Source organism: Tupaia chinensis, unplaced genomic scaffold (genome assembly GCF_000334495.1).
Source record: "Tupaia chinensis unplaced genomic scaffold, TupChi_1.0 Scaffold149383_1, whole genome shotgun sequence".
Taxonomy (NCBI): Eukaryota; Metazoa; Chordata; class Mammalia; order Scandentia; family Tupaiidae; genus Tupaia; species Tupaia belangeri.
The window spans coordinates 2239543-2257691 of record NW_006209227.1 but is presented as its reverse complement, the minus strand read 5'-3'; the positions used below and the strand labels follow the sequence as shown (position 1 = coordinate 2257691).

Genomic DNA, 18149 nt, shown 5'->3' with positions numbered 1-18149 from the left:
CAAAAGCTGTTAGGCCAGGGAAAAAAAAAAAAAAAAAACCTTCAGCCAGCATGTGGGAGAGCTGCGAGCTAGCATCACTCCTGGGACCATTCTGGTCATCCTCACTGGACACCACAGAGGCAAGACAGTGGTTTTCCTGAAGCAGCTGAGCAGTGGCTTGCTACTTGTAACTGGACCGCTGGTCCTCAATCAAGTTCCACTGCATAGAACACACCAGAAATCTGTCATTGCCACCTCCATGAAAATTGGTATAAGCAAAGTAAAAACTCCCAAAGTACCTTACTGATGCTTCAAGTTTCGAGAAAAAGAAACTGTGGAAGCCCAGACACCAGGAAGGTGAGATCCTCAACACAGAGAAGGAGAAACACGAGATTTCAGAGCTGCACAGGGTTGATCAGAAAGCTGCGGATGCGCAAATTTTACCAAAAATCAAAGCTGTTCCTCAGCTCCAGGGCTACCTGCAATCTGTGTTTGTCCTTACAAATAGAGTTTATCCTCACAAACTTGTGTTCTAAATTTTTTGCCAAGAACTTAATTAACTGATCATTAAATAAATAAATAAAATAAAAACACTCAGGATCAATAGATGGCATAATGGCTACATCACTCAACTCCCATGTAGTTGACCTCAGTTCAAGTTCTGAACCTGGCAGCTTAAAACTCGCATCAGGCACATGTGCATGCCGTGCCTAAGATCCCGAGAGGAGAATGGAGGAGGGACTGCAGCATAGCCATCCCTGCCTACGGGTGACTTCTTGCTCTCTGTCTCTCTGTCTCGCTCTCTCCACTGAGCACACACACCCTATAGCAAAAATCTCTAAACACATAAATAAGTAAATCACTCACTCATTCACTCATGAGCGTGAGCTCAAAATCCTAACAGGATGGAGAAATGGAGAAGGGAATTCAGCACAACCGCACCCCATGAGGTAGTGCTTTCTCCCTCCCTCCCTCCCTCCCTGCGTCTCCCTCCCTCTCTCCCTCTCTCCCTCTCCCTTTCTCTGGTCAGTGCATGCACCCTCTGGCAATTAAAAAATATACACTTATTAGTCAGGCCAACCCTATAGCACAGCAATTAGGTGTTGTACCAGATCCCACAGTCAACCACAGTTCAAATCCTAGTGCTGGAATCTTAAAAAACACCACAAATCTGTCTGTGCATCCCCCAAATCCATAGAGGATGAAGAAATGGAGGAGAAAGGATGGCAACGTGGCCACATCCTACTACAAAGTGCTCTTTTTCTGTCCCATGTGCTGGTGTATACATTCTCTGGCTACAGGGCACACACGCAAGCCAGAAAGATGGAAGAGAGAAAGAAAGTGAGGAACCCATCCCCAGGAGGGATGGCCACAGTGCAATCTAGTCTCTTCTTGGGGTTTTGGGTATACACAAACGTGCCCAAGTGTGATTTTCAAGCTGCCAGGTCTGGGACTCAAACAGTGGAATCGGTCATGTGGGACACAGTGCCTTAACCTCCACGCTACCTGCTGCCCCCTTCAAAAAAATTTTTAATATATAGTATAAATAACAGTAATCCCACTACCTTAAAAATAAATTTCTACTTACTGGTGATTAGCTTTTACATAACTGGGCTTTAACATAGTTGTAATGTGCACACCTGCTGTTCTGTAACATATTTTTCATCTATGATAACAATACTTCTCTGGGATTATACATCCTTCTAATTACACAAATGGGCACACACTAGCTATATTCACTGCTATAGCCTAAAACACACTAGCTGTTCCCCAATGGGTATTTACTTTATGAATCTTAACCTCCAAAAGGGTACAACGCTACTCTCACTTTATTGCTGTTTCTCACTTTTTCACTATTACAAATTGTGCAGCTATGAACATTCTTGGACACGAATTCTCACGAGCATATGTTTACATTTCTAATGGGTATATACTTAGGACTAAAACTCCTGGGTCACAGAATGTTCAAGTTTTCTAAGTACTACTGAATAGTTTCCCAAAGAAGCAATACCATTTCTTTGCATCTGTTCGTTTGTTTTGCTCAGATCTCTAGTAAATATATATGACTGCCTTCTCCACAGACAACATTAAAGATACAGAATTAAAAAACAAAGAAAAGGCACACACATGGCACCTACTCTCCAAGTGCACAGCACAGGGACTCACGTATACCTTACACTGACAAAATGCACTCACGTGTCTCCCCTGATCTTTACAATAAACGTAAGCATCTCTGCCGCTGCAGGGGTGAAAAGGAGAGCTATAAGGTGGTTTCCCAAGTCAGGCAGCTGAGCCATGCCTAGGGACTAAATTCCTAAACCAGGGTTTATTTCTGCACTGTCATGTTTACTTCTACACTGTCACAATCCCTTCTCCACTCTCCTTTCAGGATTTGGGCATGCACACGCACGCACTGTCATAATTTCAAACCGCCAGATCTAGGACTCAAACGATGTAGTCGGCCCTGTGGAATCCAGCCACCTTAACCACCATGCCACCTGGCTGGCCCCCTGGCAGGTTTAAAGACATGCTAACCATATTGTGTGTGCCAAAAATCCCAACAGGATGGAGAAATGGAAGAAAAGGGGTTCTGTAATGACCACGCTCCACTGGAAGGTGGTTTTTTCCCACTCACTGTTTCTGGCAAGTGCATATACCCTCTGCCAATTAAAAATAAAACAATAATTAACAAATAAATGACATATACAGTAGTACTCCCATATCTATGGGGGATACATCCCAAGACCCCAGTGGATGCCTGAAACTACAGGTGTACCAACCAGTACGCACACTGTATTTTTCCAGTCTGAAAGCAAGGGCGGCAGCTAAGTGACTAACAGGCAAGTGATGCATACAGCATGGATACGCTGGACAAACGACGGCCACGTTCCTGGTGGCACAGCGTAAGATATTGTCACATCGCTCAGGTGGCACACAATTTAAAACTTATAGTTTATTTCCAGAATTTTCTATTAATATTTTCAGACCACAGTTGACTGTGGGTAACTGAAATCGCAAAAGGCAAAACCGCAAATAAGGAGGGACTACTGTATTAAAGTCACTCACAGACAATTTCGAAGATGATTATCTGAAATTCCTTCATGTCTAAAAACTCCAGCATTCCCTAGTGAGCAGGTCTAAAATGAGAGACCCCATGTGGCCCTTCTCAGCACTGAAAATCCGCCTTCCTCCTCCTGTGACATCAGCACCATGACAAAGTTGGTAACAATACTTTAGTCAGCTTCTCTTTTCAATCTTAACAGATTAATTTATAAATAAGATGATTTACAAGTCAATATAACTAAATAATTTACAAATCCATACCTGAACCAAAATACTCCTAGCACACAGCCAATGGAAGAGCTCAGGGCTGTAAATTCTCGAACTGGAAGCTCATTTTATGATGGCATGTGTTTTCTTTTTCAGGGAAAAGGGCTCAAGGCTTTTATCACAGTGTTAAAGGTGTCTATGACTTTTCCCAGATGGTAAAAGAAAAAAACCCCGCAAATTACAACATATTTATTTCTATTCAATATAGCAAAACATGACCATTTTATGAGGAGCCACACTACCTATAACGCATTTTAAGTTTCTACGATCGGCAGTGAGAAGATGAGTGAGAGGCAGTAAAATACACAGGAACTACACATGTAAATCATTTCCCCCATGGCAGGGAACATTCGCATGTTTCTTCCTTGATGTATTAAAAGTCTAAATAGGATTCTCCTGAAAATACGATTAAATTAAGTTAAAACGCAATGCTGGCCTCTGCCTGGTCTGACTGAGGACCTCCTGAGGAGAAAGAGCAGTAAAAGGGCACCTGTGTGAAGGTCTGACTCGCAGCCAGAAGTGGTGTTTATGGAAAACTTCAGATGGAGCGCAGAGGCACTCCGCCAACAAAATCTACAGCTGTGAGACTTGGAGCTCACAAGTACCCAATCTCCAAAAGCAAAACTGGAATTATGGGATAGACTTTGAAGCTTGTTTATGCGCAAATTTTTCTAACAAGTGATTTTGTATTCTTCTATTCAGATATATATTCTCTGATCAACACTAAAAATATTTTCTAACACCAACGAAAACAGTGAAAGGGAATCCCACCCAAGAATTGATATTTACTTTTTTCCCCCCACAATTACTTGTAAACAAAACTCGAGGTGGCCAGAATAGAGAAGATTAAATTCTATACCCAGAGATTTGCAAGTTTTCTCCCAGTCTAACCCTCGAGGGATAACAACCTACTCCACGGTTAACACGGGTCCTGAAAACAGAACAGTTCCTGGCTGGAGGCTTGAGGGGCTGCAGCATATCAAATCTCCTTGAAAAAGTACCTCATGCGGTTTGCACATGCCCCACATCCCGACAGCCCTCTGTGCTCAGCCGTCTGCTGATCCGCACTCACAGGCTGCCTGCAATCTCCGGGGAAGGCAACCGGTAGGTAGGGTTAAATATGCAGAGCTGTAAGAACGCCAGGCTTCTTCAAAAGAAAGCTAAGTACACTACATGAGAAGGAATGTGGAGACCAGGGCTAAAGTTCTAAAGTGGGGAAATTACCGAGGTACACAGGCAGGACACTACTCCAACCAAGTTTTCAAGCACAATGTAGTACATTTGTGGATTAGACCATTCCTTCAGCCAGAACGAAAATCAAACACCTTTAGGGACAGAGAAACTAATTTTGTTTTACGATTTTTTTGTTTGTTTTTTCTGAAGGGCACATTTCTCTCTCTCCCCAGAGAGAGACTGAAAGAGAGAAAGAGCGAGACTACAAAATCACCCCCTAGATGAGTTGCCACACCACATCCCTTCTCCTCCATTCTCCTCTCAGGTACACTCATGCTTGGCAGGGGTTTAAGCTGCCAGGTCCAGGATTTGAACCACACAGTAATCGGAAATCACTGTCTAGAGACAGTTCAAATCGTACAAATTCAGAAATTAGAAATCAGAAAATTTCTTCACTCAAGATAGTGCTTTCTTGAGAATCATCTTGCCAAATCACTTTTGTCTCATATATCCCGAAGCTTATGGAAATAAGCTCCCAAGTTCAGTACCTTTCACTGTCTTGCCTACTATAATGTCCATGCAGAACATATAGCAGATACACACAAGAGTTCCATTCTTTCTTCTTCTTCTTTAATGTGATGGTGCAAGATGGAGACAGCAATAGAGGTAGATTTTTGACAATGTCTTGCCATGTCGAAAGTCTACTGCCCCCGTCTCCCAGTATGCCAGGACCACAGGCAGGCACCACCGAGCCCAGGCTGTTCAGACTGAGCTGTGAACCCAAATGGGGCCTCCCCAAAGCCACCATGTAGCAGCACCCCCAGGGTGCACCAGCAAGGCAAGGCTGCTTCTGCTTTCCTGAAGGCGGCATCACACCAAACCTGCCCTGGCGCATTTGCTGTCTGTCTCATCTTCGCCACGCTCGGCTAGCTGGGGTCACTGTGAAGTACAATTCCTACTAGTATACGAAAGGAGTGAGCGTCGCACACCAGTCTCACCTTTATGTTTTTCCCTTCCTTAGTTCTGAAGGTCAACATTTCTAATGCTGAGTCTGAACCTGAATTAAAGTATTTGGCATTATAAAACAAAGAAGGAATTAATATATTTTTATATTGTAGGGGAAGGAGAGGAATCTACAAAGGCGGATTTCACGCTCTAAGTGGCCTCATATTGGTCTACATTAATAATTTTCCTAGCAGGCCTCCCATGATTTTACTTTGAACAATCACAGTCTTTGTTGCTCAGATCCTCTTACGTGTGACATTCGATCAAAGTTTTAACATCAGCAGCTCACGGAGGTGGGGAAAAGGACCGCCTCACTAAGGCATTACACAAAGCCATACCACAGCTCATTTCCAGCTAGATGCCTTTTCAGCACTGAGTTAAGCTTGGACCCTGAACATCATGTTTTACTGTACTTCATCACACTTCTCTGAGAAATATCCTCTAACAATCACTAAAGCAAGTCTTTAGAAAATTCTTAAGTTCTTTCACACTTTTATAAAAAGGTAAGTACAAAGTAGTCAACAATTTTATTCCTCATCAAGATCTTCATACATAGCCTTTAAAAAAAAAAAAGTTATTTCCTTGGGAAGAAAAAAGAGCTTTCATGTAACTAAACTATACCACTAATTATGGAATTAATGGTAGCCACTGTGATGAGATATGGAAATATGTAGGGACTTACCGTGCAGGGGCGATCAGGCCCAGCACTGCAGTGGGACACGGTTCTTGTCTCACTCTCACTAAGAATTAGAGACACGGACACAGAGGGGAGAGCAAGCGGACTTCATTAAGGGGGGAAAGCAAAGCTCCTGAGCAGAAAGCGCATCCCGGAAAGGGGGTTGCTGAGGAAAAACTAGGGTGGGGGACTTTTCCCTGGGTCAGGAGGGCCTTTGTCCAGGCTTGTGGTGTATGCATTCCCTTCATGATAGGAGGGTCACATCTATAGGTTATGCTATACCTTAGGGTGGTCTCATAGTCATGTGACCCCATATAATGGTGGCTAATTGAAAACTGGTTTGTTCAGGAGCTGTTAATTTGGAAAAAAGGTCATTATCTCAGTTAATTTTGAGGGTCTGGTGATTCATATCTTGGAGTTCATCTCCCCAAATCAGGGAGGGTCCCACCCACCCATCAGGAGTGCCCTGCCCCATTCCGGCTGTTGTGATAATGCTTTTACACACATTACCTGCATGTTCTGGACAATGTCCTTCTGACCTTTTGGTCTTTGTCCAATTAAGTCTCATTACAAGGGGCCATGAATTCTTTAAGAGCAAGATTTAATCTCTAAGGGCAAAGGAATATGGTCACTGGGAGAGGAGAGGAATTAGGGTCAAGTAAAAGAGGGAAATTTGACAGGGACCACACAAGACAGCAACTCTCTCGGGGGTGAGGGAGGTGCCCTATCTCCCTTTAAATGGGATCTACCTCCTGTCTGAAAAAGAAAAACTAGTTATATGAGTTCATTAAATCATATCTAAAAGTCCTTATCCAAATAAATCTTCCCCAAAGAAATGATGGGGGAAAACATACAGGAAATACCTCACTTTAACATGCTATATAAGGAAAGACGTCTGAAAGGGAATCTTGAAGGGAATTTTATCCCTTTGAACTTTCAAATAAACTCTTAAGTATGATTATGCAAACTTACTAAAGACCAGTCCTGATTAGAGGGGAAAAAATGCACCCCTTCTCCAAGTCAGTTCTAGAGGCTTTCTCCAGAGTTGTTAAGGTTTGTGTTGGGTAAAGAAAGACCTCCTAACAAACCAGCATTCTTTTCCACATGATCAGAGCTAATTGGCCCCCCTGCAGACTAAGTGACCAATCACATCAGCTTCAGCTGAAACCAGCCCCCACGACATTATAAACAGAGGAATGTAAGCTGTAAACCCAGTCCAAGAAGAAAACCTTACAAACTAGACTTGTAGATTAAAATTACCTGATCAAAAAGACAGTCTCAACAAGTTTTCTTAAGACCTACTTTGGCATACAGACTGACCCAGCAAAAGATCTGGTGAGTACATGAACGAATATATATTCTTACTTCTTGCCTTAAGGGGAACATTTTGAATGACTGTAAAATTGGGACAGGGTTAGATTACTTCCAACAGATTTTTAAAACAAAGTATGACCCTATAGGGTCATACATTAAGGTTCTTCATTCTTTTTCCCGAAATGTTAAAAATGGAATAATAATCCTCCTGAAAGCATGATCAGAAATGTTCTTAATTATTCTATTACGTATACTAATACTTCACTGTAGTATAAAAATGAGAAAAAAGCCCTAAAAAAAAAAAAAATCAGTGCTCCTAATTTTAAAAAAAAAAGTGTATTTTTAGGGGGAAGGGATTAAAGAAACTTAAAGAGAGCATACAGAAACAAATGCCAAACAAATAAGTCACTTTTTATATTTTCAACCCATGAGAAAGTGATGAGTATCCTAATTTTATGTTTTCTTAAGCATGGGATTATTACTGAAATTAACAGATGTTTCTATAAATAAGAAATCAAAATATAAAAGAATCTCTGAGCTTATATAATAGGGTTAGAACTCACATTGTTTGCCCTAATTACGGAAGACAGGAAAGATGATTATAAGACTCTCAATACACTCTTAAAGAAAGTATTTATACCAGATGTGAAAAAATACATAGTAACACTATATTCACTTAACATTTGTAGTTACAGCCTACAGCTTAACTGTTTTATATGAACTTCTTTACTTCATTACATCACCATAATAGAAAAGACAGAATTCAAAGTGTACAACCTAATGAAAATTAACTCATTATTTTGATGGCCAAAGAAGCTGCCAAAGCATTGTTTTTATAATAAGTACTATTTTTTCCACAAAACAATTGGTAAGGGGCAGCCTACATACAAAGATATACAAACGAACCTTTCCGATCTTCCCTTTCTATAATACTTTCTATTGGAATCAGCTGATGAGAATCACAGACACACAAACCAAGACAAATGTATATTCAAAACCATTTGTGTGACTGTGGGAATATGAAAATTACCTGGAAATGTAATAATACAAACATAACGTGTGCCCATCAGACACTTTTTAATTTGATGGAATGAAAACCCAACATTTATCAATTACATAGTTTTTTAAAAACCATACAAACAGAGGCCAGCAGGTGGCGCAGAGGTGAAGCCTGCGGGACCTCACATGGCTGATGGCATGGTTGAGTCCTGGACCCTGGCAGTCTGAAAATTACACCAAGTGCATTTGTGTGCATGCCCAAAACCCCAAGAGGAGAATGGTGGAGAAGGGCTGTGGTGTGGCCATCCCTCCTTGGGGGTAATTTCTTGCTTTCTCTCTCCTCTCTCTCTGGGGAGGGCACGTACCCTATAGCAAACTTAAAAAAACCTACACAAGCAGACAGAAAATCTGGGATAAACTGTTAAGCTGGGATCAAAATCTTACTTCTCTCAACTTTGCTAACATTATCCAAACGAGATCCAGCAAAGTTTTAGTTTAAAAAAAAAAATGAAGGGAGGAAAAAAGGAAGGAAGGAAGGAAGGAAGGAAGGAAGGAAGGAAGGAAGGAGGAAGGAAGGAAGGAAGGAAGGGAAAATATGCTTTACTGTTTTGATGAGCCTTTGGACTTCCCCATTCACAGGATTTTCCATGTATTTAGTTGCAGGAGAAAAGAAAAATGACACTGTAAAGAGCCCAGAGTAAGAGGGCTACAAAAACTGCACAGGCAACAATCCTGAAAAGGCCCAAGTGAGAATTGATTTTATTAGCTACAGTATATATGGAAAGGCTCTCTCTCCAGGTAACAAAGTTTAGAAATTTCATAAAGAGGGCTGAAAAATCAAGAAGCAGCATGGAACTTTTCTCCTCAAACCTTTGTGGAACACTACACCGTAGCAGCGGTCCCAGGACTGGGGTTTCACAAGGGGAAGGAGCAGCAGTGTCCAGGCCCAGGGGGGCACCCTCAGGGGAAGCACAGAGGGAGTGGGACACCAAGTGGCTCACACACCTTTGTGAGACCAAGCAATTATCCTCTCATTTTACAGCCTTCTTACTCTCCAAGTGTCAAAACCTTTCATTGACATGACATAATTTTATCTTTTAACTGATTGTCTCACAGCAAAATATAGTTAGCAGGACGTTAGAATTTGCCCCTCCAACATGATATTAATTTTAGTGGTTTGCAGAATATAACTAGACTAATAATTCTGATGGTACTAATCCTCAAGTCTGAAAGAAGTCTTACTTAACTAAATTTATTTCTTACCTACAAGTCAGAGGTCTGAACCTAACAGACATACCTGAAAAGCAGATACTCTGTAGTGGCTTTGAACTAAAACTAGTCAAATGGAATATAGTGCTATTCACAAAGGCCACCTGAGGCCAAATGTCTGTTTTTGAGGCAATAAAGCACTGGTTCTAAACTCGGGGTGCATGAAATCTGTATGCACACTTATGACCTCTGCGATCTTTGCGTCTGTAAAATGGGAGTAATAATGGCACCTATTGCTGTGAACGTTTGTTAACCAGAAAGCAACTAACACTGAGAGCTCTATCTCTGTGCCAGATGCTTCCTGTTGGCTTCCATGAGTTAATACATGTGAACATTTGATTCCTGGCACATAATAAACAACACATAATAATATTACTAATCGTTACTATCATAAGGATCACATATAAATGTTTTAAGACATACTTCAGACAGTTACAGAAGCAAAAAGAAGCACTATTTATTTACTTATTTATTTATTTGGGAGAGGTTTTTGCTATAGGGTGCATGCGCTCAAGAGAAAGACAGAGAGAGAGAAACAGAAAGCGAGAAATCACCCCCGGGGGGATGGCCATGCCACAATCCCTTCTCCTCCGGTCTCCTCTCAGGATCTTGGACACACACACACACACACACACACACACACACACGTGCACCCAGTATGAGTTTAAGCCACCAGGTCCAGAACTCGAACCACAGTTGACTACATGGGAGTTCAGCAACATAGCCATTATGCTAACTGCTGGTCCCCCCAAAAAGGCATTTAATAACAGTGATGGAAATGGGGCTAGCAAAGACTATCTTGAGAACATAATATTCATTATCATGAAAAAGATTTTTGTTTCACCAACTTCTCTGAATATATGCAAATTCTTGTACTGAAAAAAGGAAAACAAACCAAAAAAATTCTAGTTTTAAAGATTATTATCCAAGTCTAAATAACTTAAAGTCCTAATCTATTTTGCTTTGTGTAAGTTTCTTTCACAAGAAATTGTCTGAGCCTCATTGACCTCATCTGAAAAATGGGGATAATAATGTATATCTGGCTGAGATATCAAAGAATTAAAGATAATACAGACCAAAAGCATCTAGCTAGTGCCTAAGATTTTGTTGTTGTTATTTCCAAAAGGACAGAGATCAGGTCTCCTAAAAAATTCAAAGAATCTAACAAAATAAAGGTCACTAAAAAGCTATGTAAAAAGAAAAAAAAATATGCTAAATAAAATGATTATGACAACTTGTTAGGGTAGAGTTATGAAACGTTAATACTCAAATTCTTTTAAAAGTCTGTAATATGAAGCTGAAATGGCCATCCAATCTAAATAAACTGAACAATCATCCCAGAGTTCCATCAGTAGCTCAAATCTGAAGAAAATCCAAGAGAATGTGTCTAGTACCAGCAATGCATGTTCAATAAGCCACAGAGCAAGACAGAAGATTGCATATACCCCGCTGGTCACTATCCAGTGCCGACCACACAGGAAGGCAGTCTCCAAAGCCCCAAAGTTCTAGGCACAGAAGGATCCAGCAAACTGAGTACCAACATAGTCCACGGGTCACTAGGGCCCTTCTTAAACGTCATTCACGAGGCAGGAAAGGGGTATGCAACACTCCCAGGAGTATCCACTTCTGAAGAAGAAGCAAGAAGAGTCAGATCTGAGCTCCTTGTACCGGACTGTGGCAATGAAGAGAGGAGCGCTCAGAAGAGCACAGCTCCATTTCCACTCTGTCCTGGCAGTCCCTACACAAGTCTCAGGAGACCTTTGTCACATCAAAGACGGTCACAGGGGAGCACGCAGCAGAGCTCTCCTCACTACCAAGAGAAAAGCATAGCAATGATAAAAACTATTTAGAGCAGGAAACTAGTTCTAACAATTTTGCCTTCTAAATTGCCATTTGATCTCTTAAAGATTAATTTAGTTCATCAAATGCTTGAGTCTTTTTCTCTGGGTTTACTCACTTTCAAAGCTTAGTTTGTCTAGAGAACAATTCTCTCTCCACCTCATAATCAAATCAGTACTGGAACGGTCCAAAACGCAGCAATCCATCAGCTAGGGTAGAAAGAATCCACGAATATGGCCACAAAGGGGCAAAACCGACAACTAATTGCAAGGCTCTGAACAGAGAGCCAGCCCATAGTCTGGTGGTTAAGGTGGCTGGATCCCAAAGGGTCAACTGGATGGTTCAAGTCCCAGACCAGGCAAATTGAGAAGCATGCCGAGTGTGCGTGCGTGTGTGTGTGTGTGTGTGTGTGTGTGCGCCGTCCCCAAAATCCCAAGAGGAGGAGAAATGGAGAAGGACTGTGCATGACCAGTTCCCCTGGGGCCACTTTCACACTCTCCCTGCCTCTCCAGTGAGTGTACACACGCTCTGACCTAAAACAGAACCATGAACGGGCTGCAATAACACGGACATGAGAACTGTGCACCCTGAATTTACCACAGTACAGTCTTGTTCTAATGCTGAGTCTGGAGTCAGAAGATTCGCTGACAGTATTCTACGAAGCTTCCCAACGATTTCTATTTATTTACACAGAACAACGCTTGTATATTTCGACTTCCTCAATTGTGAATTATTCCTAATTATGAAAAGCTGTTACTTACAAGATACTCATGCCTGGGCTTGGGCAAGGACGTTCAAGGGTGTCAAAAAGGCATGTATCATAACCCCCCACCCTCGAGAATTCTAAAAGGTACTTGGAAACAGTACTTTAGAGCGATATTCTAAAATGTACTTGTCAAGCAATATTTTAACAGTCATTCATGGGAACAACAAAAGAGAGATCCTGAGGTAAAACGAGGTTAGCTAGTAATGCACGTCTCAGCGAGTAAGAGCCTCCTTATATGAAGAGAGAAGGGAGAAACACGGGAAAGCCCGAGGCACTTCCAAGAAAGCAGAAAGTGAATGAGGTTTCAGAATTCTTTAATATTAACTATAAAACAGTTCACGGCTTTCTGATTTACTCTTGGTTTCAGAGCACACAGCCTGAGATGGAAGGCAGTAACTGCAAAGTTATTGCTCCTCTCCTAAGTCAGAGATACCGGAGGATGGTCACCAAGGATGGCCACAGCACACTTCAGATGGATGGTGCGCAGAGAGGCCTTGCCTACCTCCGAGACGCGTGGGGGATCCTAATGGACATGCGCTGGCGCTGGATGCTGCTGGTCTTTTCTGCTTCTTTTGTTGTCCACTGGCTTGTCTTTGCAGTGCTCTGGTATGTTCTAGCTGAGATGAATGGTGATCTGGAACTAGATCATGATGCCCCACCTGAAAACCACACTATCTGTGTCAAGTACATCACCAGTTTCACAGCTGCATTCTCCTTCTCCTTGGAGACACAACTCACAATTGGTTATGGTACCATGTTCCCCAGTGGTGACTGTCCAAGTGCAATCGCCTTACTTGCCATACAAATGCTCCTAGGCCTCATGCTAGAGGCTTTTATCACAGGTAATTGTCTTTGGTTTTTTCTTAAAAAAAAAAAAAAGAAAGAAAACAACTGCAAGTGTTTCAGAAAGGGTATACTCAGTTACGAGCAACTCTGTTACAGAATAATCTATATGTGATTATTGGCAGATAATGTCTAAGATAGAAAAGAAATAGTCCAGGGCCAAATCATAGGAGATGTGTAAGGAACGTGACTCAGTATTTAAACTTTACCCACTGGAACAACTTAAGAAAGGGATCATTATGACACTAATTTGCCAGAACATCCTATGCCCAAAATACAGTGGCAAAAGGTCCACCAGGAGCTGTCCACAGAGGCTTAACATTTTGTTACAAAGTGAATAAATATGTTCCATGCATATTTTGACAGTCATTTTACGTAAAAGGAAGAATTTGATTTTTCTTCTTCCTCATGGGGCTAGAGTTTTTCTCCTCTGACTTCATCTTTTCAACATTTACCCAACACCAGTGAGCCCAGAGCACCACAGTCAGCATTATATGTTAGAGAACAAGTTACATATACACACATCCTTATTTAGCAAAATGAACTAGAAATACAGCCATAAAATGATTATAAAACTCTGCTTATAAACCTAGTAACATACAAGACTCTTCACTAAAGGAGGGCAAGTGTGACTTTTATGTAGCATATACAATTAGAAGGAAAAAAACTGGCTTTACCCTACATTCAGTGATAGGGTAATAAGCAATGTAACATGGAGTTAAGTCCCAGTGTGCTACAAACTAGCTCCGTAATGTATAGCAAATCATTTCATTTCTACAACAGTTTGGCACTGGGTCAGTCCTTGATTTAAAGTTAGAGGATCTGTAAAATTAAAATATCTTTTCCATTAAACCCCAACTAAACTTTGTGATTTCTTTCAATTACAAATTTGGTGATATAAAAACAATGGCATCAACAGTATCAGTAAGTTTGATACAAACAAACCACATATTTCCATATTAAATCTACCACTAGAAGTTGTTATTCAATGCACTAACAAAACACATATATTATAATAGAACTTTTTTTAAATCTTCAAACAAATTTCAATACATTTGGATTCCCTTTAATTTCATTTTTAAGTATTTAAGACATAATTCTGAAAAGTGCCACAGAGGCCTTACTAGCCTTTCAACAAGATCTGTGACACAAAAATGGTTAAGAAACCCTCATCTATAGCTTGGGACACATGGAAAATGGACCTGAAAGGTGCACTGAAATCACTTTATTGCTAGAGCCTCCCCTAAAAAAGGTGTAAGCTTCAAAGTTAAAAAAAGATCTTCAATGTGTCATTCAGTCATTCTACCAGTCCCCTTCCCACCGCAAATCATTCTATTCTGAATCTGGTTGTAACCAAATTGCTGTTATTTTTCTACCGCATTTTTAAGTGGGTATAGCAATATAAGAAATGATCAATTATTTGAGTTTGTAAGAAACTAGAGGGTAAGGTTTAAAATTTGTATGTTACAAAATCTATTTTGCTTATCCATTCTGATTTTCATGACTTTGACATAGAAATGTATGAATACTCTAAAAAATTCTTGAGGCAAACAAATGAGACTCAAGTTAACAATGAGTCCAATTCCGGACTCACTGAAGGCATAACGCCAAGAAATGTGTAACTATTTGATATACTCTTGTCATTCAGAAAGATACGATATTTAAAGTCTTCATTCTAAAAAAAAATTCAATGGTTTCTAATTTAGGTGCCTTTGTGGCGAAGATTGCCCGGCCAAAAAATCGAGCTTTCTCAATTCGCTTCACTGACTTGGCGGTAGTGGCTCACATAGACGGCAAACCTAATCTTATCTTCCAAGTGGCCAACATTCGACCTAGCCCTCTAACCAATGTCCGGGTCTCCGCTGTTCTCTATCAGGAAAAAGAAAACGGTGAACTCTACCAGACGAGTGTAGACTTCCACCTTGATGGCATCAGTTCTGAGGAATGTCCATTCTTTATCTTTCCACTCACCTACTGCCACTCCATCACACCATCAAGTCCTCTGGCTACTCTGCTCCAGCATGAAAACCCTCCCCACTTTGAATTAGTGGTATTCCTTTCAGCCATGCAGGAAGGCACGGGAGAAATATGCCAGAGGAGGACATCCTACCTACCCTCTGAGATCATGTTACATCACTGTTTTGCAACTCTGCTGACCCGCAGTTCCAAAGGTGAATACCAAATCAAGATGGAGAATTTTGACAAGACCATTCCTGAACTTCCAACTCCTCTGGTCTCTAAGAGCCCAAACAGGACTGACCTAGACATTCGTATCAATGGACAAAGCATTGACAATTTTCAGATCTCTGAAACGGGACTGACAGAGTAAGACTTATCGATGGCACCCTATTTTTTAATGTATTAAATATACCCAAGCAGTTATGCAGTTACTTTTTTGTCACTGTATCTCATGTTTTTCCTTTTTTTCAATGCTGATTACATCTCTCTGATTACATCATGGTAATCATGCCTGTGCCCACAAAGAAAGGCTGAGCTACTGATACACATTCTGCAAATGTAACATTCTACCTTACAAAGTCTGTATCTGTGGTTATCTGCTGAAATCAATGTGACTCAACTTGACAGATACTTACACAGAAATGATGCAGAGGCATTTGTAAGGATGTGGTATGAAACTAGTAATGAAGGTAAAATGGACAGGAAAGTTCAATGACACAGCTGAATTCTAAGAAAATCAACCAGAGAGCTCTCATTTTCATCTGCAAATTGAAGCAATAGTCCGGTTTCAAACCTAGCTCCCTGGGTAGAATGATGATTTCACAACATTCAGTGAACATCCTTATAAAACTGTTCCTCTTTCAAGCCAACAAAGATGATTCCTTTGGTTCTTTATACTACAACTTAGGGTAAGTATTGCCTCCTTAATGTATAACAGCTAAAACCACAAACTTCTAAAAAAAATGACAAGTATACATTTATGCAGAACACTAAAAGCATATGAACATGACATCCAAACACATGCACATATTAATATATTTGTGGCAGAAAGTGACCCGAACAAATTAAAGATAAGCTCTAGCCCAAATGAGACCTGCAGGGCAGTATTTTTGGCAAGAAGATACGATAATCACCTTTCATCTGAGTGGCTACCAGCCCAAGAAAAATAACCACTTCCTACCTTTGACCCATTCAATGGAATAAAAAATCATGACAGCTCTAAATAATTTTTAAATGGAAAATATAGTTAGGTTTTCACAGACATAAAGGTTTAGTTAGTTATAACTCAACTAGGAAAAAATTCTCCAATAAATAAAGCAAAAAATAATTAGGCAACAAAGTACTTTCAAATCCAAATTCCTGTCTCCAACTTCAAATAGTTTTTTCTATAAACACAAAATGAGTGTTTACTCACCAGTAGGAGGCTGGACTAGATAAACTCTATTATTTCTTCCCAAATCTAAAACTCCATGAAAATTATGCTTTCTCTGCTTCAATTTGTATTATATATATTAAGATGAGCCTTCTCCCTTATAACCAGTTTAATTTAAGATTATCTTATGTATATTTTCATTGCAATTAAAGGGAAAAAAATGTTACAAACTGTCCTCAAACAAAACAAGAACCAAAAACGTCACCCTATCAGGTTTCAAACACATTTGTAGCTGCTCTTATTTTTCAAAAATCTCCTTTTTTCAGATTATGTGGGAAAAGTAAAAGATTAACCTTGCCTACTGGTTAGAAAATGACCAGGCAGGAAACGTCTCTTAAGTAAAGACAAGGAGTTATGAATAGCAGAGTACAGCAGCAAGTCACATTTTTTCTACTCTTTAACCAAAAGGAAAAGGAAATAAAGAAAAACTGTGGAGTGGTATAAGACCAATAATAAACAGAAGAACATGGAGAGCACTGACAATTATTGTGGAACTTTTGCTGTTTAAAAATCTTAGGTGTTCTTAAGTAGGAGCCAGACCAACAGATTTTTTTTTTCCCAACCCAAGACTACTGTAACACAGAAAGATAGCTGGAATTCTTATGTCTATAATAAATTATCAAGATTCACCTGATCTCTGAAAATAAAGTAGCATCGAAGGCTGACATGGTATGTTTTTTCCTAAGAGCACTGTATCACTTATCCATCACAACTGCAACAGCTCCACGAAGCTGCCCAGGATGACAGACACAGGGACTGAGGAAGATCTGGGCTCTGCATTCTTCCTGTATACATGCAGCAGGTTCACATTCAGGTCAGCTAAGTCTCACACTAACTCTTCACATGCAACTTGGTATTCGAAAGCTAAGTGTGACTTCCCCTACACACACACACACACACACACACACACACTGGGGGGTTTTCGATAAACTATGCTGTTTAATAAATACTTTATGAATAGTTAATGAAGAAATGTGATCTAAAATGCTTTGTCTAGGCAACAGGAAGCTTCTGGGAGCACTGTTCATGATCCTTTCACTTACTTCGAGGAAACACAGTCTCTAGGTTAAGGATTTAAGTTTTCTTCCAACAGACCATTATTCTCTCAAAAAAAAATGAAACACGAATGGGAAGGGGGACACTACTGGAAGGAGGGGTGGCAGTGCTGCCCTTCTGGACGTGTGGCTCACAAACCTGGCCGCTGTGTCTGACATGCAATCAGGAAGTGCGCTCTAGAATTACTGATAATGTAAAGTACAACTGGAAACCAACACAGATAGCATGACAGTTCCAACGAACTGAACACAGGTAGTTACCAAAATTCCAATCAAGCATATGTAAGCCAAATAAATGTGTAAGCCCATATTACTAATAACCAGAAACAATCTATACCCAAAAATTACTATGTCAGTTTCTAAGTAACCACACACCAAAATGCACTAATTAGTATCACAATGGGCTAAGCCTACAGTATCATCAGTATAACTGTTTTTTAGACTCTTTCATTTCATCCTCACAGACTCACACTATCAGATGATCACTGTAACCGACCTCCTCCACTGCAG

General features: G+C 40.4%; 2 protein-coding genes across 3 annotated transcripts in view; one reads left to right on the top strand and one right to left on the bottom strand.

The window, feature by feature from the left end:
* Positions 1–18149, bottom strand: part of GIGYF2 (GRB10 interacting GYF protein 2) — a gene marked incomplete at its 3' end in the record, with an annotated part of 181145 nt that overhangs the window by 80395 nt on the left and 82601 nt on the right.
* On the top strand, positions 7392–17150 carry KCNJ13 (potassium inwardly rectifying channel subfamily J member 13). Of its 2 annotated transcripts, none has more exons than XM_027769347.1 (3): positions 7392–7498; positions 12718–13192; positions 14900–17150. In XM_027769347.1, exons 2-3 carry the CDS (start codon positions 12733–12735, stop codon positions 15520–15522), a joined length of 1083 nt encoding a protein of 360 aa, XP_027625148.1. In that variant the 5' UTR covers positions 7392–7498; positions 12718–12732; the 3' UTR covers positions 15523–17150. The 2 variants fall into 2 exon arrangements, with proteins under 2 accessions (XP_027625148.1, XP_027625149.1); XM_027769348.1 differs by having other exon boundaries at positions 12718–12956; positions 14900–15050.

What these genes read in the sequence shown, in the direction of transcription:
- KCNJ13 (XM_027769347.1), top strand. Translation starts at nt 12,733, where the DNA reads ATGGAAGGCAGTAACTGCAAAGTTATTGCTCCTCTCCTAAGTCAGAGA. An exon ending in GCTAGAGGCTTTTATCACAG is followed by an intron (nt 13,193 to 14,899) that starts GTAATTGTCTTT and finishes TTTCTAATTTAG; the next exon opens with GTGCCTTTGTGGCGAAGATT.